Below are 25,790 nucleotides of genomic sequence, written 5' to 3' on the forward strand. Positions count from 1 at the left end.
TGATGTAATTCCCCCCACAAGTGTTCACAGACCCCTGACTTCTACCCACAGACCCCAGGCTACAGGTTAAGAACCCCTGATCTAGAGATAGCCATTTGGGAAAAGGATCAGGCAGGAAAATATGTACAGAGTATGTTCTAGGTGAGCTGGCATGCAGCGGGAGATGGCACGGTGGGAGAAGGGGCTGCAAAGATAGGACTTAAGGAGACCAGAGTCACTCGAATTTTACTTGCTCATCAGAAGAATGTTTTTATTATAGCATTGTATTCTTTATAATATGTTATAAAAAGGAATACATGCTCATTATAGAAAGTAGTGAAATGAAAAAAGGGAAGACAATAACTCAGTGTTCCAGTGGCCAAGGCAATCTACAAACATGCCAGTTAATTGCCATTTGCTGGGGATGGCTGTGCGGTGCAGTGGTTAAGGGGCTGGTCTTTGGGGAAATGGGTGGAGCTGTTGAATCTTGACTCTGCTCTTTAATTTCTCTGTCTTGATTTTGTATCTGTAAAATGAGAATGACAGTAATAGTACCTATTTCCTCAGTTTGTTTTGGGAATTAAATATGTCAGTTCCCGTAAGAGTGCTTCGAACGGGCCACAGTTAACACTCAGTACATGTAGTCTTTAATAACATCTTCTCATAATCATTCCTCAGTGTATAAGTATTCTCTGTATTTGCTTAGTTGTAGCCTTCATATAGATATACATATAATTTTATATCCTGCTTCTGTCTCTTAGTATTATTACATAAATATTTTTAATACTATTATAAACTGTTCATAAGTATTTTAAATGCCTAAATAATATTCCATTTGGGCATACAGCCCACATTTTATATACTTATTCCCTTATGATTATACATTTAGTTTATTTCCAGTTTTGCATGGAAGGTGTTGAGTGGGCCTCAGTATGGTTCAGCAACTGTTTATAGGCCACGTAACTCTGAGTCAGGCCTTGTTCTAAGTATGGAGGACACAGACATAAATAAGACAGGTTCTCTGCCTTGGGGGAACACTCCGATCTACGTTTTAGGACTATAATTTGCCCCACCGTTTAAAGAATGGATTGGAAATGAAGAATCCTGGAGACAGAGAGACTCCCTTAGAAGGGCAGGTTATAAAGAGGGGTTGACCTGGAACCATGGCAGTAGACGTAGGAAGGAAGGGCTGGCAGAGAGTGAGCAGGTCAGATGGTCGGAACCTGGCCCTTGACCTGTAAAGCAGGAGAACAGCTTGAGTGAGGGAAGGCAAGAAAGAGGCCAGGATGACTGTGGCTTTGGGCTTGAGGAGATAAGAGGAGTAAAGTAGAGTGGGTAAGAGCACTGGCTTTGGTGCCATGTCGATCCCCAAGTTCAAGCCCAGTTCGACCTTATATTACCTGTGTGATCTTAAACAAGTTACTTAAACTTTCTAGGCCTCAGCTTCCCCAGCTGTAAAGTGGAGATAAAAATGAATTTTCCTCATAGAAGTGTGGAGATCCAACCAGATTGTGAAAAATATATAACAAATCTGATATGGTGGGGATAATAATAAAAGGGTCATGTAGCATGTCAGGTACCATTCTGGATGTTAAGTATTAATTCACTTTAATTCTCACAGCAACCTTATGAGAGAGGTGTTATTAGTATCTTATAGGTGAGAAAACAGGCCCAGAGGTTTGATAATTTGCTCAAGGTCTTGAAACTAGTAAGTGACAGAGACTCATACCCAGACAGCCATGCGTCAGACTCCAAGCTCTTACAGAACTGAGTGTGAGATGCCAGAGGGAAGGCCCTGTGGCAACGTCCAGCAGGTGGTTGGAACTTGACTTTGTGACCCAGCACATAGGTGAGAGTGCAGGGTCATCTGGGCAGAGACAAGGGTGGAGGCCGTAGGCAATGGTAAAATGGCCCAGGAAGAGTGAGTCAGGGGCAAAACCTGAATTTGGTGGGTGGGAGAAGGAAGAGGAGTCAGCAATGAGTGAAAGACTGACCAGAGAACTGGAGGAGAATCCAGATTGCACGGTGTTAGGAAATTCTAAAGAACAATGCAATCAGAACAACAAGTGCTGCAGAAAGAGAACAGGATGAGAAGGGATAACAGGTCATGGTGACCTTGGAGAAAGTGGATTCAGTAGACGAGGTGGGCGGGGGGACCTCCACTGTAAGAGGCTGAGAAGTGCTGGGTGTAGGAGTGGCTGGCTGCAAGGAGCAATGCAGACAAAGTAAGTGGCTGTGAGAGAGGAACATGAACCCTGGATGCGGGTCAGGAGACTTGAATCCAGATGCCAACTCTGGCCTTGATTAGGTGTGTGACCAGAGCGGAGGCACTTCACGTCTCTGGGGTGCTGTGTCCTTACCAGTAAAATCAGGAGATAAGACCCCACTCCCCCAAGGCAGTTGTAGGGATCTGAGGGGATGATGAACTTCAAGCACCTAGTGGGCTGTAAGAGTTAAGTTGGCTGAGGTCACATGAGATAACCCCCATGGAAGTAGCTTGGACTTTGAAGAGACTCTTCAAAGATGAAGCCTGATCATCACTACTTTGGCCAGACACTTAGTACTGATGAGTCCTCCAGTCAGCTGAGATTTTGGGATGTTGTGGGATGCCTGCCCAAGCCATAGGCTAAGAGAAGACTCCAAGATCTATAGTTCATATGGTAAATTGCAATGCTGGGATTTGAACCCTGGTGTTCTGCCTTGCTGCCTGTACCCCGTTCAGATGATCACCTGGCTGTATTGGACTCTAACCCAGAAGAAAGAGCGTCCATGTGGCAGGTGTGGCTTTGCAGCTGGCTCAGTAAGAAACCTTGTACTAGTCCCTTAACCTCAATTGCTAGGCCAGGGAAATTGCTCTGCCTGACTCCTAATACAAGTAGGAAGAAAATACATATGGAGTTAAGCCTTGAGTTTTGCAGACAAGGATGCAGTGGGGAACCTCGATTGCATTTTCTGAGGGGCGGCCCCTTGGCTCTGATACCACAGTGTGTGCACGGAGAATTCTTTCCTGTCCTCTCTCACTGTGTTTCCCTCTTTCTCCCATCCTTCCTTTCTCAGTCTCTAGCATTTTCAAATCTTAGATTCTCTCCCCCTCCTCTGATTACACATCCCATTCCTTTACACATTCACACAGCAAGTCTGAGCTGGGCTCCTACTCTCTAGAATGCATTGTGCCAGACACTGAAGAGATGAGAAGTGGGGATTGGGAGATAAATGTGGCTCAGTTCCTGTCTTCAAGAGGTTTGAAATCTAGTGAGAGGAGAGCACTAAACAACAAACCCAAATAGATACAGTGTCTTAGACTAGAGGTATGAACCCCAGGCCTTGGGAGCCCAAGGCAGTGTTAATTTCATCTAAAGGAGCCCAGTGGTGGGGTGCGGTGGCTCATGCCTGTAATCCCAGCACTTCGGGAGGCCAAGGCAGGTGGATCACTTGAGGTCAGGAGTTCAAGACCAGCCTGGCCAACATGGTGAAACCCCGTCGCTACTAAAAATACAAAAATTAGCCAGGCGTGGTGGTGGGTGCCTGTAATCCCAGTTACTCCTGAGGCAGGAGAATTGCTTGAACCTGGGAGGCAGAGGTTGCAGTGATCCGAGATCGCACCACTGCACTCCAACCTGGGTGACAGAGTGCGACTCCATCTCAATAAATAAATACATAAATAAGCCCAGGAAGGTCTAAGGAGAAGGTGGTGTCAGAACTGATCCCGGACAGGTGAGCGAGTGTTCAGTCCAGGAGGGAAAGGCCAGATGCCAGGCATGCTGGTCGGTCAGGACAGGACCTGCTCTACCTGGGGGAGGGAACGTGCCAGGCTTCAGGACGAAGTGAACGACGGGGGCATTGACAGATGAAACTTCTTTCTGCCTCTCGCTTTCTCTCTGCCTCTCATTTTCTTTCCCTTTTTCTTGCCTCCGCTCCTTTTGACTTTAGCCACCCCTGCTCTCTTCCTGTCTGCGTCATCCTCGCCCTCCTTCGTACCCCCGCCTGCCTGCCTGCCTTCCTTCTCCCAGACTCTCTTTATATTTGGGGGGACTAATGCAGCAGCTGTGCTGGGGCTCCCCCTACCCCCCTGCAGGCCAGGCCAGGCCGTGGGATGGAATCTGCAGGTTTGTTCCATTAGCCTCTGTCCTTCTGTGACAGTCCAGACAATTTATACACCCTGTTGGCTATGGCCGTATGTTGTCATAACCTGGGTCATTTCCTCATTTAATGCTGCCCATAAACTCCAATAAAACTGTCCTGGAGCCCAGTCTTCCAGGGGAGAAGGAGAGACTCTGGGTTTGGAAGGGTTGGAGCAGGGGCCTGGGCAGCGGGTGTGCAGAAGGTGAGGGGGCAGCGGGTGAAGAGGAGAGGACTGGGCCATGGCGCAAGCCTGACCTGATGAGTGCTTTGCTTCTTTCCCTGTCCCTGCTGCTGGCTGCAGTGTGTCAGATCCTCCCCAAGGGGGTGGTCGCTGTCCTCGGGCCATCGTCCAGCCCAGCCTCCAGCTCCATCATCAGCAACATCTGTGGAGAGAAGGAGGTGAGTGTGAGGCAGGGCTGGGGAATATCTGTGTGCTGGAGCCTGTGCCCAGGGTCCAAAGATACGGTTGATTCTTAAGGGCTGGAAGAGCCTGTCAAGGCTGGGTTGGTATCATTAATAACAACAACATAAATACAAATACAGAAGCAGTGGGCTTGCCCTGCTCCAGGATGTTTGCATGGAGGGGTCTCGGAGGAGGTGTTTGACAGCAGGAATCTGAAGCGGAGCTCCTCCCTGTCTTAGGGTCCCATGGCGGTGCCCCCAGCGGCCTCTTGGTGGTGGTGGGTAGAGGGAGAGGCTGGAGAGGCTGGTGGGCATGGCAGGCCAAGCGGGCAGACGTCTGAGCGTCCACTCTCGTGTCCATGTGAGCAGCTCCCTGGTTATCTGTTTACATATCGGGATTCTGGGGAAGAATGCCTTCGGGGAAGGCATTGCCACATTTTATTGCTAAAATAAAGTTTGAAAGCCTCTGTCATGTAAGTTCTCTAGAAAAGAGATTTTATCTTGCTTTCTTCCTCATTCACCAGTTCCAGTGTTTGCTTCTTCAAGCAGCACATTCTTCCTCAGATGTGACTCGAACTGGAGGCTCTCCAGTTTCAAAGTGTTGAGTCCATTTGCTCTAGTTCTGTTTCCATGGGAGAAAAAAAATGGTAGGGCACAAGTTTCAGAGTGACTGCCCCCCTCCCTATTCTGCCAACTCTCCCCCTCCTTTTTCCCCAGAGAAGACAAACTCAGAAATTCAGAGATTCTGTCTAGTCCTGGCATCTTTCCTGGTCCTTCCTGGATCCATCAATCCTTCCCCTTCAGATATATCCTTGGGAGACAGTGAGAAATTGGCCCCTTAGCCCCTGTCTGCCCCAAGGGCCTTCCAGCCAGGTCCTTAGGGGGCAGATGGAGCTTGGTGGTCAGGCATGAGGTCAGGAGCTGGGTGGGGGCGGGGGCAGGGACATGGGAGGAAGGCTCAGTCTCGCTTCTGCCCTAGAGGCCTGGAGGCTCAGCCTTCCAGAAGCTCTACTCTCAGGAGGACCCAGTTCTTAGAAACAGGAGGAGCACTTGCTGCAGGAGGGACTGGATGCCTCCTCAGTGAGCCGCTCCTGCCAGGGCAGGAGCAACAGACAGTCCTCTGCCCACCCCACGCCTGCTGGGAGTCTACCCCTCTGATGCCACCACTATCTCTTATGATCCAGGGCTCAGTGAGTCCCTGACGCTTTGGGCAGAAGAATATTTATCTTCCCGATTTTATGAGCCCACTCTCAGAATTGTGTGCACGTTTAAGTGCCGCGATCCTAGTCCTGGTCGCGTTGGTCCTGCTCCTCCAGTAGCTGGGCCTCTCTCTGTAGGCTGCACCCTTGAGCCTTCTTACATGGGCTGGGGCTGACAAATCCCCATCCTCCTCCCGGTCACATATCCTCAAATACAACTCTGAGGCCAGCCCAGGCCACAGAGGAGCTCTGTCCTACTAGGTCCCTCCCAGCCTCTCCCAGGCCATGGCCCAGGAAGTTAGACCTCACGTGTAATTTACATCTTTCTTGCGGCACTCTGAGAAACAGCTTAAATCTATGGCAGGTCATTATTGTAGCAGTGGCTCTGATCTTCACTAAGTGGGGCAGCCAAGACTTCAGCTCCCCATCTTCTCTCTTCTGCATCCTCTTTTTCTTTCCTCCTCTCTCCCTTCTCCCCCACCACACAGTCTTTGCTGTGCATCACATCCTCCCCCAAGCCCCACTCCAATATGGCCTCCTTTTGGGGTTCAGTGGCTATTTAATCTCAGCCAACACATCCCTTCACCCTGTCTGGCATTTCAGGCCAGAAGCCAAGCCCATGATCTGCAGCCAACTCCTCTGCCCCTGTGCCAGACCAGCCAGCCAGACTGCACTGCCCTGGGAGTGGCCAGACGCTTACCCACCTTTGTCTGGTTATGTTTCTTCTAGAGCAACCTTTCCTCTCTGCTCAGATTATGCAATTATTTTAATGTTTTATGAGGCTGAACTGCCTTATGCTGATTCTCCCCTGCTCCAGGGAAAAGCAATGGAGTTCTCACCCAGGAGTCCATTGCTTTAAATGCTGCTGACATCTCTGCAGCCCTTGTGGCTGGCTGCCTTCTGCCTTGCTGCTCCCCTCTCCATTCTGCTCACCTCTTCTTGTCCCCCACACACCTCCGTGATGGCTTCCTGGGATACATTTGCAATTGCACATTGAGTATAGATCGATCTTTGTCCCAGAGAGGGAACCATAGGACCAGGACTGGGCTGGGCTATCCCTGCCTAGACCCAGCAGAGCCCAGCGGGCTTCAAGGAGACTGTGCTGAAGGCTCCCCATCAGCTCCCCTTCCTCAACCCTCACCCCCTGTACGCACAACTCCAAGAGCTTTGCAGGAGCTCCTACATTTGGGGAGGAAGGAGAAAGAGCCTTGCCCAAGCACTTATTATATATTAGGTATTGAGCATTATATACCCTACACACAGGTTCACATTTTATCCTCCCAGAGCTCTAAGAAGCACCTGTGGTTATCTCCATTTTAATGATGTTTAGACAAGTTAAGTGGTTTACCTGAAAATCACACAGCAGAACCTGGATGCAAACCCAAGGCTGTAGACTCCAAAACCCATTTGTTCTTCACCTTCCTGAGTCCTTCCCATCCATCTCTAGGATCCGTGGATTCACGGTATCTCTAAGGGCTCCACAGCACTAGGGGGTGCTAAGGGGTTGTGCTCTATTGGGTTCACTGCTAATGGAATGTGGTAGGCTAGAGGGTTACACAGGGACGACCTTGGTCAGAGGTGTTCAAACATTCAAACCAGCCAGCCAGGCTACCCTGCCCCTGTCCGGCCTTCCCCTCTATCTTGCCCATTTGTGACCTTTTCCTTTCAAGGTCTGTTTGTTATTCACTTTAGACAGAGTGGATGGGATACAAAATACAAGCGGGAAGAAAGATCCCTTATGACACAGATCAATTTCACTCTTTAGAATTGCCTTTCATAACTCACCAGACTCTCCCCCATTCTGCATTTTTCAGTTTCTGCTGGAAAATATTGGTTGCCCTCTCCCTATGGTTTAAAGGCTAATCCTAGTTGAATTCAGAAGTTTTTTCCCTAGTTTCTGCTAAATCTTTATCCTCTTCCCACCTCAGTCTCAGAGGAGCTCTGGTCTCCAGCTGACTTCTCCCAAAAATTTAAAAGGATAAAGTAGGAGACTCCTACAGAGACCATCCCAACATCTTCGCAGACTCTTGGCAGGATAAGTTCTGGGCCAGAGGAGGCAGAGACAATTCTTCAGTCATTTCTGAATAATCCATTCTGGAAGCCAATCTACTCACCACCAGGAAGTTCTTCCTGCTGTCTACTATCGATCTTCCTTGCTTTAACATCTATACACACTGATATTCAGCTTCAGCTCGCTCAGCTCTGGACACCAGGGGTGAGAGTGGAAGAATAAAATCAAGGTGGATGGCAGATTATTACATTGTAACTTTCCTATTACCTACCAAATAGCCTAAGCCGCCAATAAAGCAGCCATCACAGCCTCTTAAGATCTTTTCCTGGGAGAAGAGAGGCAGAAGGCGGGACAGTGGGTCCTGGAAATGTCAGTAATAGATGCAGAGGGAAGCTGACACTGTCCTAATGAAGCCAAACCACGTATTTATTTACCTGGCTGTGTTCAGAGGTTCTCTAGATGGTTTCTCCGCCTGCAGGGCTTCCTTCCTCCGTGTGCGCATGTGTGTCTGTGCAGGAGCCCATCCCCGCCCCACTTCCTCTCCCTGGGCATTCCCCACTGAAGTTTGTTGGGAGCTGGTTACTATACACCTGTTGGCTGGGCTGGGCTGATGGGACTCTTCTGTTAGTCCCAGGGTAGCGATTTTTCTCTTTCTGCCATCTCTGCTCTGATGTATTAACTACAAATAAAATATTCTAAGGATTATGCTTTCAAGAGCCAACCGTCTCTCTGCCAGCAGCAGGCAGTTCCTCTAAGAATAAAGGTAGATTCTTTTGCCTTCTCAGGACCACAGACCCCAGCTTGCAGACCCACGGTACATTCATCCGGGTCTCTGGACAAATAGTTTTCTGTCCTGGGGCTGCTTCTTTGAAGCATCATCAGGGATGTCATCTCTCATCTTCCTCCCACGGAGTGGGTGCCCTGGGAGCTCCTTCTCCCATTGGTGTCTGGCAAAGGTGTTACATAAAAGAACCCACCCTCCACAACCTCAGCTCACTCATCCCTCTTTCTTCCTTTTCACCCACCTGGATCCTCCCTGCTGTCCGTTTTTGCTCCTCTTGCCAGGTCCCTCACTTCAAAGTGGCCCCAGAGGAGTTCGTCAAGTTCCAGTTCCAGAGATTCACAACCCTGAACCTCCACCCCAGCAACACCGACATCAGCGTGGCTGTAGCTGGGATCCTGAACTTCTTCAACTGCACCACCGCCTGCCTCATCTGTGCCAAAGCAGAATGTAAGTTTCCCCAGGCTGGCTCTGCCCCAGACAGTCCAGTCTTGTTGATTTTGGCCTGATTCCCTGTGCCCCTGGCTGGAGACCCTCCAGGAAGGGGAGGCTTCCTTCAGATCCACAGGGCTGATAACCAATGAGTTTGGGCATTCCCATGCTCATGTCTCTCTCTCTGTGTGTGTGTGTGTGTGTGTGTGTGTGTGTGTGTGTGTGTGTAAGAGAGAAAGAGAAAAAGAGAGAAAGAGAGAGAGAGATGGGGAGGGAGTCCATCCAGGAGTACTATTTGCCAGGACTCCCTGGGCATGAGTGGAACAGAGGGGAACTAGGTTACAAGGAGACTGGCCAACCGCCAAGCCTTTTTGCATCTGCAAACTCAATTCCCACATTCTCAGCTTCATTGTCAAGGAGATACAAAAAGAGAGAGAGGGAACATATAAAATTGGATGCATTTGTACTTGATGGGTTGAAGAACTTCTTCCCCTGGAGAGCAGGTTTTGCTGATGGAACAAGGTCCGAGGTCAATTCCTGATAAAGCATTTTTTAGCAAATGCAGGTTTTGGAAATGTGTTTTCTATGACTGTCAGTCAATTTGTGACATAAATTTAGTGTTTATGAGATTTAGCTAATTTAAGCCAGCACCTTCCAGCAAATCTGTGCATCTGTGTGCTCCCGGCGGCAGCTGTGCACCCACATGTGGTCAAACAGGTGCTGGCCACTGGCTACTGCTGGAGCCCAGTGCGTGAGCCCCAGGTACCTGTGTCCTGCGCAGCTCACCTGTCCAGGGCTTACCTGGGGTTTTTATGGGTTGCACTGCAGAGCGATTCCATCTTTATTAGGGCTCCTTTCTATGGCTTCTCAGAACTGCTCTGCCTTCTCAAGCCCTTCCTGCATCCTGGAATCCCCACAGTCTCCAAATACAAAAGCCACCTCTCTATTAAGAGTCAGAACCACCTACTTTCCCCGACCTCTGTGCCTGGCATGTGCTTTAATTCATTTATCCAATACAATTTTGTTGAATATTCAATCTGTGCTACCCAAGAAATCAAGGAACTGAGTTCCAACTCGGCTGTGACCACCCAGTGGGTTTGGAGGTGTTAGATCTCCCCATTTCAAAGTTGAGGAAGTTGAGACTCTAGGAGGTGAAATGACTTGCCCAAGGCCACACAACTTAAGCACCAGGGCCCAAACTCAAATACAGGCCTCCTCACTTCAAGTTGAAAGCTCTTCCAGAGCCCTGCAGTGGATGCAGAGAAAATAGGGCCCTTGCCACTGATCTGAGAAGGCCCAGAGTGGTTTATGCTAAGTGTCAAATGTGCAATGTGGCCAGTCGAGGAGAGTGTCCCTGAGTACAGGGTGCTAGATAGGCTTTGGGATGTGGGCAGGGCTTCAACTGGATCTCAAAGGATAAAAATGATTTAGAAAAGGAGGGAAAGAGATAGGTCATGCCAGATGAGGAGCAAGAGAGGGAGGCAGGGATCCTGATGCTGTGCCTAGGGGAAGTAGGTTGGAGCCTAGAGTCCATGCTGGATAAAGATGGAAAGAGAGGCTGGGGAAGGTAGCAGAGATCCTTGTAGCAGGCAAGGAACATGGACTTGGTCCTGTGTCATCTGCGAGCCCTTGAAGGTCACTCTCTAAGGAATGTCTTCTAAGGCGAGGCAGTTCTCATCATGGGTGTGCCCTTGTGGAACAACTGGTTTTGGGTCTGTGAAAAGGGCAAAGGAGTTGGGAACTGGAATTAGACCCAAGGAGCTGGGGACCCTCAGACGTGGAGAAAGAAAGTTGAACTCAAAGCCTTGTTCAACAGGCAGACCCTGAGTGGCACCAGCAAGTTGGGTGCATTCAAGAGCACTCCAGTCCATCACTCAGGCAGTCAACAGGCATCTTCGAGCATCTCCTGGGTGCTGGGCACCCTTACACTCTATGTACGGCATAAGAGAGCAACACGCAGCCTCTGTTCTCAAAGATGAAGCAGACTTGATGGAAAACTAAGCAGGGTCGATGGTCATGAAGCAATTAACACAGTAAAATCGGTGCGGTGGCTCACACCTGTAATCCCAACACTTTGGAAGGCCAAGGTGGGAAGATCACTTGACATCAGGAGTTTGAGACCAGTCTGGCCAATGTAGTAGAAACCCCGTTTCTACTGAATATGTAAAAATTAGACGGGCGTGGTGGTACGCGCCTGTAATCCCAGCTACTTGGGAGGCTGAGACATGAGAATCACTTGAACCCTGGAGGTGGAGGTTGCAGTGAGCCGAGATCATGCCACTGCACTCCAACCTGGGTGACAGGAGTGAAACCCTGTCTCAAAAAAAAAAAAAAAAAAAGAAAGACAGTAAAATGATAATTGAGGTACACTGGAGTTCTCCAGCAGGGCTTCCATGAAAGGGGTTTGGCAAGAAATCAGTGAACATAGATTCTAACCCCCTCAGCTAGAGAAGAAGAAAGGGAGGCCCAGAAGGTAGCTTGGTTTGGCTAGAGTCTCATAATTAGTAAGTGGTAGAGCTTGGATTTGAATCCAGATTCTCTGAATCACAGTCCAGTGCACCATCGTCATTACACCTCTATTTATCAAATGGGTTTCCTCTGGATCTGTGATGACCAAAGCAGTAGCCACAAGCCACGTATGGCTATTCAAGTGTACATATGAATTGATTAAAATTAAATAAACTTAGAAATCCAGTTCCTCAGTCTTGTTACATTTCAAGTGGTCAGTAGCCACGTGGCTGGTGGCTGCTGTGTTGGACAGCACAAGTGTGGAACATTCCCATCATGGAGGAAAGTTCTACAGGACAGCTCGGCTTTGATGATACGTGTTTTGTGGACCAGGAGTTTTATGGCAAAAAAATAATGTTTGGATAACCCTTCATTCTATTTCCTCCTAGTGGAGGAAGTTGACGATACACATTAGCATGGACACACTCAGATGTCCTGTGGCCAAAACATGTATTTGCTTCATTTTCTTTCAAATAAGTTTGACCATGAGCCGAAAAAGAATGCTGATCTTACAGCCTGAAGGATGCTCCCACTTCAAGGAACACAGTGGGAAGCTCTGCATTCCACTGGGTGGTTTTCCTCCTGTGGTGCCCTTGGACCATCGAATGGTGTAACAGGCTCAAGGATTCTCCCCTAGAACTGACTGCCACACGCCCATTTTGGCAGGACTGAACTGGTGTACCCTGTGTACACAGCGGGGTTGTTAAGAGACAGAGGGTATCCGCAAATGTCTCCAGGCAAAGATGGTCCTGCAGTCTTCCTCAATGCTGGTACAATATCTCACCAACCTGACAGGAAGTTCTTTTTGTGTCTAGTCACAGTCTGGCTTGCTTTTAGGCTGAGACGTGTTTCCTCTGCTTCAGTTCTTGCTGGGCTTTTGGGAAACAGGTTGCTCAGATGTTTGCTAAGCATCTACTACACACTAAGCACTATGCTAATACTGTTGCCTCCCAGCCCAGGGCTCTTCCCATTAGAATTATGACATTCCTTGACATTCAAACAGTTCCGTGCAGATGGCAAAGCACTTTCACTTAACATTTCTCCATTTTACCTCCCTCCTCCCCGGTCATTCCAGAGCTGAGAAAACAGAGTCTTGGAGGTATTAAGGGACGCCAGGTCGCACAGCTGGTACGTGGCAAAGCTAAGACTTTATCTTAGTCCTCTGATCTTCAAGCTGGCTCTTCCCTCTCCATGACCCCCTTCCACCATCATGGTCTGCACAAACAGCCCTGGAGCAGTGGTTCGAGGACGGGCTCTGCCTGGCAGGTGCAGTTTTCAGGGAAGGGCAGAGATCTCTCTGAACAACATGTGCCCTTGTTCCCTCGAGCAGGGGTGCAGGACAGCTAAGCACAGACAAGGTTCTGGAGCAGATGTGCCTGTCCAGGTGCAGTAGGGGACGGCCCACATCCCAGCGGACTTGGCAGGCACACAACACAGAGCTGCTGGAACTCACCTGCTGAGGCTGCTGAGGGACTCCAGTCCCCACCCTCCAGGGCCAGAGCAGGGAAGGTGGAGCAGAGCAGAAGTTCAAGGGCACAGAGGATTAAAAATCTAATTAAGGGATGAGAAAATGAGGGACCGAAGGGAAATGCAGCTCAGAGCTCTGAAGGAGACACTCTTCCATCTTCCTTATTAATGCAGGGCCGAGAGATACTGTGAGTAGAATTAGGAGCAGAATCTAATTCTATTTTCCAGCCATCAAAATTAGGCATAACGGAGATAATTCCATGGAGAATCATGCCACTTACTCTCTTCCTTCCCAAAAGTAGATTTTTAATAAGCAGGTTTTGGACCAAGTAGAGAGATATTGTATATTACATTATTTTTCTTTAATGGGAAAAAAAGAACATTTGCAAGTGCCTGTTTCTGATGAGGCTGGGGGAGGAGATGTGGTGAGCAGCCCAGGTGTGGTCCTCCTGGTCAGAGCTCACAGAGCCTGAGGGAGTTGGCTACTGGGGGGCTTCCAAGGAGAGTTGGGGCTCACCACTGTGGGTGCCCAGGGCCTGTTGGTCAGATCACCCAGCCCTGCCGCGGATCTACCTGTTGACCTCAGGCTGGGCCCGAAGCCACAGGTATAACATGCTGTGTATTTCCCTGCTATCTTCCTACATGTCTCAAATCTTATTTTTTTTCCTTCTTTTCTTTTTTTTTTTTTTTGACAGGGTCTCACTCTGTTGGCCAGGCTGGAGTGCAGTGGCGCAATCTCAGCTCACTGCAACCTTCATCTCTCGGGTTCAAGTGATTCTTCTGCCTCAGTCTCCTAAGTAGCTGGGATTATAGGCATGCACCACCACGCCTGGCTAATTTTTTAATTTTTTTGTAGAGACAGGTTTCACCATGTTGGCCAGGCTGGTCTCGAACCCCTGACCTCAGGTGATCGCCTGCCTCGGCCTCCCGAAGTGCTGGGATTACAGCTATGAGCCACTGTGCCTGGCCTTATTTTATTATTATTATTTTTTTAATGCTTGCTTTTATATTTCTTTCTGAGTTTTTTGTTTGCTTGTTTTTGTTTGTTTGTTTGTTTTTGAGACGGAGTCTTGCTCTGTTGCCCAGGCTGAAGTGCAATGGTGTGATCTCTGCTCACTGCAACCTCTGCTTCCTGGGTTCAAGCGATTCTCCTGCCTCAGCCTCCCGAGTAGCTGGGATTACAGATGTGAGCCACCATGCTCAGCTAACTTTTTGTATTTTTAGTAGAGACAGGGTTTCACCATGTTGGCCAGGCTGGTCTCAAACTGCTCACCTTAGGTCATCCGCCCACCTCAGCCTCCCAAAGTGCTGGGGTTACAGGCATGAACCACCGCGCCTGGCCTCTTTCTGAATATTTTAATGTCCTTTTTGTGGTTACATGGCCTGTGTCCCCACATCTTCTGCTACTTATTTTCTACCTGTGAGACCTTGGAAAAGTGACTTTACCCTCTACCTCTGTTGTCTCATGTATAAACAGTGAAACCTCGCTCCCGGGATGGCTGAGGGGATTCAATAGATGACACCTGGAGAGTGAATAATACAGTGTCCACACCGAGGAAATGCTCGGCACACATGAGTTTTCCTTTCCTCCCTTACTCTGATCTCTTTCAAATGAGGCAAGGCCAGACCTGGGAGCAAGAGTCAGCTGAGGTCGGGCTCTGTCCTCCTACCAGCCTGTGATCACCAAACGTGGCCCAGGCTACTGGAGAGGAGCAGACTTGGATCTCGAGGCAGTCCCTGCCCTTGGGGAGGATGTGCTGTCAAAGAGAACGGCAGGATACCAGAGTCAGCCAAGCTGCACCACCACTTGGGAGCTGTGTGACACGGAGCAGGTCAATCTGCCTCTCTGAGCCTTAGTTTCCTGCCATGTAACAAGATGATAATAATGTCTATTGAGGTAATTGGATGGGAAAGTAACTGGGCCCAGAACACGATACCACATTTAATTACTGTTATTTTATTCTGCAACTCTGCTTATGGCAGTGGGGGTGGAGGATGGGGAGTAGGCAGTGATACCCAAGGCCCTGGAAGAGTAACCAGGACGGTAGTGGGCCTTCCCTGTGCTGTCCCCAGGAGGCCCTGTGGGAGGCCTTTTGCTCATAATGATAAAAAATTAACCATGCAGCTCTGTGCTGATACCAGGAAGGTCACAGTCCTCCCATTACAGAGCACTTACTACGTGCCCAACACCATGCTAAGGGTTTTTATATTATCTCATTTAAATTTTAGATTCTCTTATTTAAACCGTATAACTCATGATAACCGTATAAGATGGGCTCTATCAACATTCTCATTATATGCAGAGGAAAAGAGAGATTATCTCCATCTTCAAGGTCACATGATTCCTGCTACCTTCTCTCCCAGCTTTCCTAAAGAAGACAGAGAAGTGAGGGACCATCTTTCCTACAGTATGGGAGGACCGAGACCATCCCATGTATCAGAGACCAGAATGTGGAATCAGATAACCTGGGTTTGGATCCTGGCCTGTCCTGGGACCTCTGACCGTATGATCTCAGTCACTGAATTTCTCCCGCCCCAGCAATTCTGTCTTGACTCAGGGATAATAATACCCACCTCCCAGGGCAGTCAGGAGGATGAAATCAGTTGTGTATGTGAAGGAATTTAGGAAACACTGACGGTTATTCTCAGAGCAGGGATGTCTACCAGGTCCCAGTAGCTGAGGCCCAAGCTGGAAACACATCCTGAAATCAGGAGGCTGATGGGAACACAGAGGCCGGGGTCTTCCGACACCCATTCTTGCCATTGTAGAAGGGACAGCCTCGATGGCCAAACACGGCCACCTACGGTCCACCTGTGAGCAAGAAGCCTCAGCTGGCTCCTCTCTCCCTCTCCTCTTGCCCTGCTGGCCTTGCCTGCCTGTTCCTGGAGCAAAGCTTAGGTGCGGGATGGGACAAATTTGGGATGCAGGTAAAATACATCATTCCAGAACTTGAACTTGTTCTGTGCCCCTTCCCCACCTGGGGACACCTTGGACCCTCATCTTGTCCCTCTGGTGAGGGTTCGCTCCGTGGAACAGGTCCGACAACCGCACACCCTGAGGCATGGGCACCTGGCAGGGGAAAGGGGAAGGTTTAGGTTTAGGACACTATGTGCCATATTGAATTCATACTATCTCATTAAATCCTCACCACAATCCGCAAAGATCAATCTTATATGAACTGCTTCCCACAAGGTTAAAAAGTGCTGGTCCAGGACCAAGGCACTACTCCAGCCAGTAAAGAGGGAAGGAAGCTTGTTGAAAGAGGTGTTTATTTTTATAATATTTTTTGATACAAGGGTCCTCTGTGTCCCCTGCAGACCCATCGCTTAGGTCTTGGTGTCCTTGTCCTGCGGCTGTGTCCACCCCTGGCTGTGCCTTTCCCTACCTCGACATCCTCCTCCTACCCCTCTTGGCCCCTGCCTTCCAGTTCCAGAAGCCAGCCTCCCTTCTTCCTCCCAGAACAGCCTGCCTGCCGACTCTCTCATCGATCCGTCCCGCTGCATCCTGAGCAAGGCTAATAGGTTCCCTAGGCCCCTCTCAGCCTTAGACTTGGCAGGCAGGCAGGCAGGCCTGCTGCTGGGCCATGGTCTGGAAGGAGAGGAGGGCGGGGGTGGAAGTGGATGGGGTGTGGGGAAGAGAGCAGCTTTTAACCCCTGTGATGGCAGCTGCCTTTGGTGAATCCCTTAGTTCCATTAAACAGATAAAGGTGAGGAGAATGACAATTCGAAAATGCCAAACTGCCCTGAAAACTCTTAATACTCTCAATGTAACTAAACCACACTTTTCCTAATGTAAATTTCTTCCACTGCCTAGAATTAAAAAGTATCCTCTTCTGATTCATAAAATTAGAGGATCTCTGGGCTGGAAAGACATCAACGTCTTACTAGTTCGACTTTCCATCCACTGGTTTAATTCCCTCTATAGTGATCCTCAAGAGGGGCTTTGGTCTTTCCTTGACTACCTCCAGTGATGGGGAACTCACTACCTCATGGGCAGCCCACTGCATCATAAAGGAAGAGTTATTCCTTACATTGAGCTGGAGTCTGTCTCCCTGTGACTTCCACTCCCTCATGACTCCTGGGTTTAGTCCTTGAAGCTGCTAAGAGCTAGCCTGCCTCGTGACAGCCCTTCCTTCTCTCCCTCTGGCCAGGCACCCAAGTCAGCTGCTCCTCAAGTGACATGGCGACGGTTCCTGCCTGGCACTGCTGCTCCCCTGACTTGTTAGGATTTAGTTACTTTCTTCCCCCACAGTCTCTACATCAGTCCAATCCAGCAAGCACCATGCACCCTGCCTGCACTGGGGATATGCAGGGAAGTCTGAAATGGGCCCCCTACCTAACGCTGAAACCATTTATGCACATACTGTATATTACAAATATATACACACACAACTATGCACATACACATACTTACGCATATACGTGCTCTCAAATACTTTCTATGGTTTAAAACCAAGGCTATCTTTGGCGGGTTGGATAATCCTGTAAGAGGTGGGAGACGTGAGAAGAGGGTGGAGGCTGGAGAACGGAGAGAAAGTTTCAGGGAGGAGATGGGGTAAAGGGTAGTTGGGGGGTGAGTGGGAAACAAGGTTTGTTAAGCCCCTTGTAGTTGCCATCTTCTTAATGACCCTGTAATGTAGTCACTCCCCTTATTCCACAGAAAAGGAAACTGAGGCACAGAGGGGTGGGGCTGTTACCATAGTAACCTGCCTGGCATTGCTGGGGTTGGCACTCATGTCCCCAGACTGGGTTCTTTGTGCTGAGCCAGGTGTGTCCAGGTTGGGAAATGGAACAACTGACTGATAGGCAATTCTGGGCGGGATGCGGACCTCCCAGAGGACTTGCCGCCTCCTCTCTCCTGTCCCCACCCCGCGTCTCAGCACACAGAGCATGTTATATGGGATGGGGAATGATGCTGTTCTTTGTTTAAAGGACAGCAGAACTCTCCAAGGGGTAGCAGGCTGGGAATTGATTGGAACAGGTCCCCAGTTTATCTGACATCTGGGGGGCTCTCTTTCCCTGGGAGTTTCCTGCACCTGCCATTTGCAAAGGAATAAAGCATCCCCGGTGGCCTCTGCCAGGCAGCACCATGCTATGCATAACCCTGCTGTCATCCCCCAGCCTTCCCTGTCTCGTCCCACTGAATTTCATTGCCTGTCTGAAGAATCCCAGGGGATTTGGCCTCTTTCCCAGTCAGGCTCCAAAGATTCTTCATGCTCCATTCTAGGACCTGGGGAGGTTGCCTTTGCCACCCCTTGCTTGTTCACCTCTCCAGCTGTGGGGCGCCCTCACCCACAGCCTGCCCAGGAGATAGCTGAGACTCCAGATGCACCAGCTCCGTGGCCTCCCTCCACCTCCTTGTTAAGAATGTCTTTTGGATCAGACACCCAGACCTTTGTCCAGGTAGGAGTTAGCTTTTCACATCATCTCTGAGGAAGAGGCGGTAAATACTCTCTCCACTTTACATATAGGACAAAATGAGGCTGCCCCCTAAAAAAAAGATTAAATTCAGGCTGCCAAACAAAACGGGGATGTGATTTGAACTTCATCATCAACTTAGCTGCGAGTGCCGGGACCCTAAACTCCTGAGGGCAGGGATTGTATGTGACCCGTCTTCTCTGCCTGGTGTCCTGTCTGCACAATGCCTGGCACTCAGGACATGCCAGAGAGTGTTGGTTGAACAGATGTGTCCTTGCCTGACTCTTCATCTGCCTTGCCGCGCCTGCCCTTGGAGCACTTCTGGGGATGGGTAAATACAGGAGTAACATGGAGACCGTACATCCCACTTCCCGGCGGCCTTTCTCGTATGATCACAGTGAGTTCTCATCCTCCTTTGCCCATTCTACAGATGAAGAATGGAGCTTTGAAGAGGTTAGACAACTTCTCAAGGTCACTTAGCCAAGGAGGGCTGACCCTGAGCTTGAATCCAGAGCTTTGGGATCAGGATTGGCAGGGAGTAACCCGGCAACATCAGTGCCACTGTTGTGGGGGCCAATGGTGAGGGGCTGTGAGGGGCACAGATGGCGGCGGCAGAGAGTCTTTACAAGTCTCCATCGAAACCCTGTCAGGGAAGAGAGGAAAGGCCAGCGTTGTGGTTTGCACAGCTGGGCTGTTTCTGAAGCATCTTAATAAATAACAGGCCTTCCCAGGGCTTCTTCCCGACCTGCCACAGCCTCCAGCTCCCTAGAAAGCCTTCTCAAAACAGGTGACAGGAAGACGGGTTGGCAGCACCTTCCCAGAGCTCCTGTCTCTATCAGGCCAGTCCCTTGGGCTCCAACTCCACTACCCTCTCCTTCCTGTGAAGAAAAAAAAAAAAGCACAGACACACAACCAGCATCAGCTTCCCTCTCCTAAGCCCTGAGACGCGTGTCTCTGGACCTTCCCAGGCACTGTGCCCACTGCCTCCAGCTGAGTTTGTCCTCAGAGGCAGCCTGGTCTCATGGAAAGAGGGTTGGATAGAAATCAGAAAACTGAGATCAGAATTCTGGTCCCAGCTGTGTCCCCGTGTCTCTGTTTGCTGAGTAAGTCATGTCACCAATCTGCAACGCGAGGAGGTGGATGGGAGGCTCTCCCTCCTTTTTGGCCTGGGCGGTGAGTAACCTATGCAGGAAAGTCTTCCGGGGTTGTAGTCAAGCCATCCCCGAGTTGAATATCCCATCAGCCAGTACAGAAACCAGCAGCACGGGGCCTTGGACTGGTTAGAAAGCCAACCCTTCCCTCGCCATCCCAGTGTGTGAGGCCAGTTACTCGTCCTTCCTACCTCCGATTCTCCTCTGTGCTGGGGATTATAATACTTTATGGGATTGTCGTGAGGACTTACATGAGATAAGCCATGTAAAATGTTTCGCACATTAACTGGAACACAATAAGCATTTGATAAATGTTGCCCTTATCATTGCTTTTGGGAGCAAACGCCTACGTGATGTCTTTTTCCATGGGAATTGAGACCACACTCTGCCTCCTGCACCCCCACATCACCCCCACCCCCCACATTTCCCTCCCCCACCCCATACACACATACCCTCTCCTGGCTGGCATGCCTTTCCAAAGACAAGGCAGAATTAAGACCCTCATGTCTCAGTGACATCATTCTGGAACCCCTCCTCCCACCAGGGCCCTAGGCATCAAATAGCTGGTGGGTGGGAGAGGAGGGAGTGAGGGAGGGCAGGGGTAGGTCCTTGGTGCACAGTCCCTTTTTTCTGTTTTGTTCTGGGCCCAGATTCTTGCCTGCTGGAGTGCAGTTCAAAGCCTGTTCCCTTATGATCATCATAATACTTTGTCTTAATGCAGCCACGAGGCTCTGAGCAGTTCAAAGCATTTTGCTAGATCTGTTTTCTGGGCCTTGGGATCTTAAGGGAATTGCTCCTCCACCTCCAAAATGAAAACAAAGGCTCTTACAGAGCCCAGTGTAACATTTATGAGGGTTTACCGTGTCCGAGGCTTGGGCCTGAGCCCTTCACACGTGGCCTCTAGTAATCCTTGCCTTGGACCTGAGTGCTGGCTGCTGTGATAATTCTAACTTCTCAATTGAGGAAACTGAGGCCAAGACAACTGGCCACATGGAGAAGTCCATGAATTAGGGAAGCAGACTCAGGCCTGGTGGTCTCTGAACCCAGGTCTTGGTCTCTGTGCATCCTATCCGGCTTTTGAGGGTGGTGGGGAGGAGGGGGTATTCTCTTATTCCACCCAAGGGAGCTTCCGTCTCTACTGTAAAAGAACATTCTCGAGGGAGTCAGGGGAGGTGATGGACTCAGAAGTGTTCTTTTATTTTAGATGGGATCATTGAAGCCCAAAGAGGCTGAGAAACCTGCTCAGGTTATGATCTGTCTCCTTAATGCTGTCAATGGGGCCAGACCCCCCCACCCCACTTCCAGCCCACATCTCCCTGCCTTCCTGCTTCTGCCCAGGTGTCTCTAGAGGCAGCTCTGTGGACCCTCAGGGGCTTCATCCTCTCTCCCCTCCAGGCCTTTTAAACCTAGAGAAGCTGCTCCGGCAATTCCTTATCTCCAAGGACACGCTGTCCGTCCGCATGCTGGATGACACCCGGGACCCCACCCCGCTCCTCAAGGAGATCCGGGACGACAAGACCGCCACCATCATCATCCACGCCAACGCCTCCATGTCCCACACCATCCTCCTGAAGGTGGGAGCCTCCCTCTCTCCCCCACCCCCTGCTGAGCTCCACCCTCCCCCCTCCTTGCCTTGAGGGTCCTCCTGAGCTGAGGCTGACGGAGCCCCGGGCTGGACCTGAACTCTTACAAACCTCTCTCTGTGCTTCTGTTTTCAATGAGCGGTTCCCGAAAAATGAAAGAAGAAAGCAGGGTGAGGGTGATGTCGTTTTCAGCACTGGGGCAGCAGGGCAGTAGGCAACGGAGACACCTAGATGCTACCAAACTTAGACCCTGCTAAGGGCTCTGTGGAGAGGTCTGCGGGTTCCTAGGAGGGGCTAGGGTGGGGCACCCAAGGGGCTTGGGCAGAGGCCGTTTGCCAAATGGTATAGAAATGTTTCCGTAGTTTAACAACAGGACTGTCACACCAGTGTGTACTGCTGAATGCCAGCTCTGTCTTTAGTCCTGACACGGTGCACAACAGTTACACAGCACTTCTGTGTAGTCGATCTCCCAGCGTAGAGCTCTCAGCAATGACGCGAGGTAGGTATAATGTCTTCCCTCACAGAAGAAGGAACTGAGACTCTGGGAGATGAACAGATGTGTCCAAGGCCCAGCCCTGAGTGGAGCAGGGCTGAGCCTGCACAACCCTCTCTTATCTGCAAATCAGGTAGTGTCTCCTAAGCTCCTGGAGTTGGAGGGGCAGTGCCGGCCCCTGAGTCAGAACATGCACACTGGAAACCAGAACTCTGTGAGTGAGGCTGATCCAAGAGAGAGAGACGTCGGGAGCCTAGGGGCCCCACACAGGACAAACTGCTGGAAATAGCTGGGTAGCATCGGAGTCACCTGACGCCAGTTCCTGGGCTGGTGGCTGGGCTGGGCATGAACTTCGGAGAGAACGGGCCCCGTTTCCAGGCTCCTTGGCGGCTCCCCCAACCTCTCCAGGCGCACTGGCCTCTCCTAATGCCATTTTAATTGCACGTTTAAGCACAACCTGCCGTCTTCCACTGGGGGAGCGAGGCTCCTCGTTAACCTCTGCCAAGCTGTGAGGAGCCCGCAGACACTCAGATGATTGTCTCCCCTCCTTCCCTCCCTCCCTCCCAGCTGCCCCTCCTCAGCTCGTTTTTGACTCAGAGTTAGTAAGAGATTTGAATGAGTTCTCTCAGTACTGAGGGCTGTCCCTTCAGCCCGTTGCTATAGTAATCTTCCAGAGCTCCAAAGCCATGTCTGTCTGTGTGCGTATACCCAACTCACATTATCTCTCTCTTTCTTTCTCTCTCTGTCTTTCTCTCTGACACACACACACACACACACACACACACGGAAACACAGCATTTTTCTCTTTTCTTCCTTTTCCTCTGTCTTCTCTTATGCCTAGAGCCATGATCAATGAAGTCATTAAGGGTAGAAAAGCTCCACCAAGTTTCACGAGAGGAGAGGGGCCCTCTTTAGGGAAGGCTGGGAGCAGGAAGTGAGAGCTTCAGCTTAGTAGATAGATGTCCCTCCATCACCCTTGTGGAAGGTAGCTCAGAATACACAGGTCCCCCTGTGGTAGCTGGAGCCCGCCTGAACAGCCCCCAGGTAGAAGCCTCTGGGGGCCAGCCTCGTGCCCTCCATAGCTCCCAGCATCTGATGTTGCACTATTATTTTTTTTTATTCGAACAGCATTACTAGTTCATTGTTGAAATTTTGGAACATATAGAACAGAAAGCACATAGAAGAAACTAAAAATTATTCACAATCCTATCACCCAGAGCTATTTAACCACTGTTAAATTTTGATGTCTGTTTTTTTCTGCTTTACAGACACATTTTTCCCCCAAATTATTGTCATACTGCACAAACTTTTCTGTAAGCGCTTTTTGTCCACACTTAATTCTATGCCATGCATTTTCCCCATGTCATTAAACATTTTTCTAGAAATATTTTAATGGCTGCCTCATTTCCTATCATACAGATGTCCCATAATTTATTTAACCATCACTTTATTGTTGGAGATACAGGTTGTTTCAAATCTTTTGCTACAATAAATAATGCTGAGGTGCACATCTTTGTACATAAATCTTTATACACATTCATGAATATTTCCCCAGCATACATTTCTAGAAGTGGAATTACTGAGTTAAAGGTATGCATGCTTTTAAGGATTCTGATATGATTTGCCAGATTGCATTTTAGAAAGGCTGTAACAGTTTACACTTTCGCCAGCAGCATATAGGTGTCTTATAGCACCCTTGCCAATACTGGGTATGTTAATTAAAAACACTTTATAGGTGTGTGTGTGTGTGTGTGTGTGTGTGTGTGGCCATGCTTTTGAAGGAAGCTCTGCCTGTAGTGTAGTGATCATTATTAGCAAACGGTTCTGCTCGATGCCTCAGGGCTGTCTTTCCTGAGCTCACCTGTCAGCCCCAACTCCTGTGACATTGGAGCCACACTGATCAATGAGCAGCAAGGCTTCAGGAAAGCCTGTTCCCTTTGCCCATTTGCCTTACCAATGGCCCAGGCAGGCAGGCATTCCATCAGGCCTGGCCTCTGTCCTCATGCTTCCCTGGGGCTCCGTACTCTTCCCTCCAGGAGGGCACAACAGGGCCTCTCAGGGCCTCAGCAAGGATGGGAAGCAGAGTGGGCAGGGAGCACACAGGGCCTCTGGGAGACTCAGTGTGCACGTGGGAGTCCAGCCCCTGGAGCTTGGCAACACTCTGCCATCTCTTGATTTCAGGAGGATTTGCAGAGTAATCCCTGATTTTATTGAGCGGCTGTTCCAGCAACGAACTCCATGTTTACCCAGAAATCAGGCCTTAAAAACCAAGGATCTCTTGTCTTTTATCTCTAGGACAGCAGATTTCACAAAGCGGGTTTTAGCTCCCCACTGTGACCCCGCCCGGACCCTCTGCCCCCAGCCCGTCGCTGTAAGCAGCGGGCTCGCTCTGTGGGTCGCATCCGTCTAGGCAGGGGTGAGATGCAGCAGCACTCTTACTTGGACAGTGTGATTGTGTGTGTGCAGTGGGGCGTAGGATGGGTTGGTCATCTTGCCACATCATCCTCTTGAAAGTGAAGGAGGAAATATAGCTTGGCCTGGAGGAAGAAGGAGCCTCACCAAAGAGGCTTTGAGCTCCCTTGTGCCCTGAGACTCCTGCCCCAGTCACTGAGCATTTGCCCTCCAGCTTCCCATTGGAACAACCATGATAGAGTTACCCTCAACCTGCTCCTCAGGGAGCCTGCAAGGGTTCCTATAAGAATCCTATAAGATTACAGGCGCGGTGCCTCACGCCTGTAATCCCAGCACTTTGGGAGGCCAAGGCAGGCAGATCACTTGAGGTCAAGAGTTCAAGACCAGCCTGGCCAATATGGCAAAATCCCATCTCTACTAAAAATACAAAAATTAGCCAGGTGTGGTGGTGGGTGCCTGTAATTTCAGCTACCTGGCAGCCTGAGGCAGGAGAATCACTTGAACCCAGGAGGCGGAGGTTGCAGTGAGCTATGATCGCGCCAATGCACTCCAGCCTGGGTGACAGAGTGAGACTCTGACTCAAAGAAAAAACAAACAAACAAAAAAAGAAGCTCACAAAATTATTTGAGTTCCTTGGGAGATGAACACTATGTAAGAGGAAAAATGTAATCATCCTTGGTCTGGTTTCTCCTCCATCCACCTCAATAGTCATGACAAAACGGGTCTCCCAGTGGCCCAGGGCTGCAGGATACATTATGACAATCTAGCCGACTGTCAGGAGGGATGAGGGTCCCCAGAGAGAACGGGGCTCATTATTTTCCTGATCTACGTGTCAGTTTCTATAGCACCTGTCACACTCAAAGCCAGGCACACTGACGGGGAAGGTTGGCTAGGGGTATTTATGATGGGTACAAAGATCAGACAAAAGGGAGACTCTCCTGATGTAGCAGTTCTCAACTGTGGAGTGATGCCACACTGATGCGCTGTGATCAAGGGTGAGGCATGCCACAGGCAACTGATTCCTTACGACAAATAAAGGACCCAAGTTTGCAAATGAGTCACTTGTTTCCGACGTCACTGCAGATTCAAGAATACCCTTATGAGTCTGCCCTGCACTCTGACAGAGTGGAGTTCATTTGCATTGCTACAACCTACGGACTCTCTTATCTATGCCAGGGCCCCAAAGAGAGTTGTGTTTGTGGTTCCATCAATGTAACAGTCCTGAAGGGGGAGTATAGAGTTTGGATAAAAGCACTGAAATTAGGCTGCCTGGATTTGCTTTTATCTTTTCCATTAATGAGACATGTGATCTTGTGCAAGTCACTTAGCCTTTCGTTGTGTCAGTTTCCTCAGCTGTAAAATGGGGTTGGGGAGGAATAATAGCGCCAACCTCATAGAGTCATCCCATGTAGAATGCTTGAGAGTGCCTGACACATACTAAACAGTGGGTTAGTGTTAGCCATTGTTATTGTTAATAGCTGTGGAGATCATTATTGTAGTCTTTTTTATTATTTGCTTCATTTCCCTAAAAGTCATTTTGGTTTCAGTAATGTCTGGCTATATCCATGGGAGTATGTTGTGTACAAGAACACCAGCTACTACGCATGCCACTGCAGGGGTAGGGGGCCAGGCGGAGGTGGAGAGACCCCGCTCTTGAGACCAGAATTTCTGTGCTCCATCCTCTAAGATCAAGGGCAACATAAGAACTAATCAAGATGTTCTGTTCTGCCTGGTGCCAAGGGGCAGTGGGCCAGACAAATGGTAGACACTTGGAACCCCTACTGCTCATTTGCTTCAAGTGAGTTTTTGTTTTCTTCTCTAATCTCCTTCTC

At 49.6% G+C, this 25,790-nt stretch overlaps 1 protein-coding gene and 1 long non-coding RNA gene across 7 annotated transcripts in view; one reads left to right on the forward strand and one right to left on the reverse strand.

Annotated features, from left to right (window-relative positions):
* Window positions 1-25,790, forward strand: part of GRIK4 (glutamate ionotropic receptor kainate type subunit 4) — a 476,087-nt gene that overhangs the window by 299,962 nt on the left and 150,335 nt on the right. For all 6 annotated transcript variants that reach the window (XM_016919844.4, XM_016919847.4, XM_016919845.4 and 3 more), the window contains 3 exons: window positions 4,403-4,500; window positions 8,779-8,944; window positions 20,866-21,044. In XM_016919844.4, the coding sequence (XP_016775333.1) occupies window positions 4,403-4,500; window positions 8,779-8,944; window positions 20,866-21,044 (443 nt within the window). The remainder of the gene's footprint in view (window positions 1-4,402; window positions 4,501-8,778; window positions 8,945-20,865; window positions 21,045-25,790) is intronic.
* Window positions 372-8,139, reverse strand: LOC107967236 (uncharacterized). Its single transcript, XR_001707588.4, has 3 exons — window positions 7,985-8,139; window positions 4,357-4,484; window positions 372-505 (listed from the first exon to the last, which is right to left on the reverse strand). It is a non-coding gene; the product is annotated as an uncharacterized LOC107967236 (long non-coding RNA).

The sequence above is a fragment of the Pan troglodytes genome, chromosome 9, assembly GCF_028858775.2.
Source record: "Pan troglodytes isolate AG18354 chromosome 9, NHGRI_mPanTro3-v2.0_pri, whole genome shotgun sequence".
In the NCBI taxonomy this organism is placed as follows: Eukaryota; Metazoa; Chordata; class Mammalia; order Primates; family Hominidae; genus Pan; species Pan troglodytes.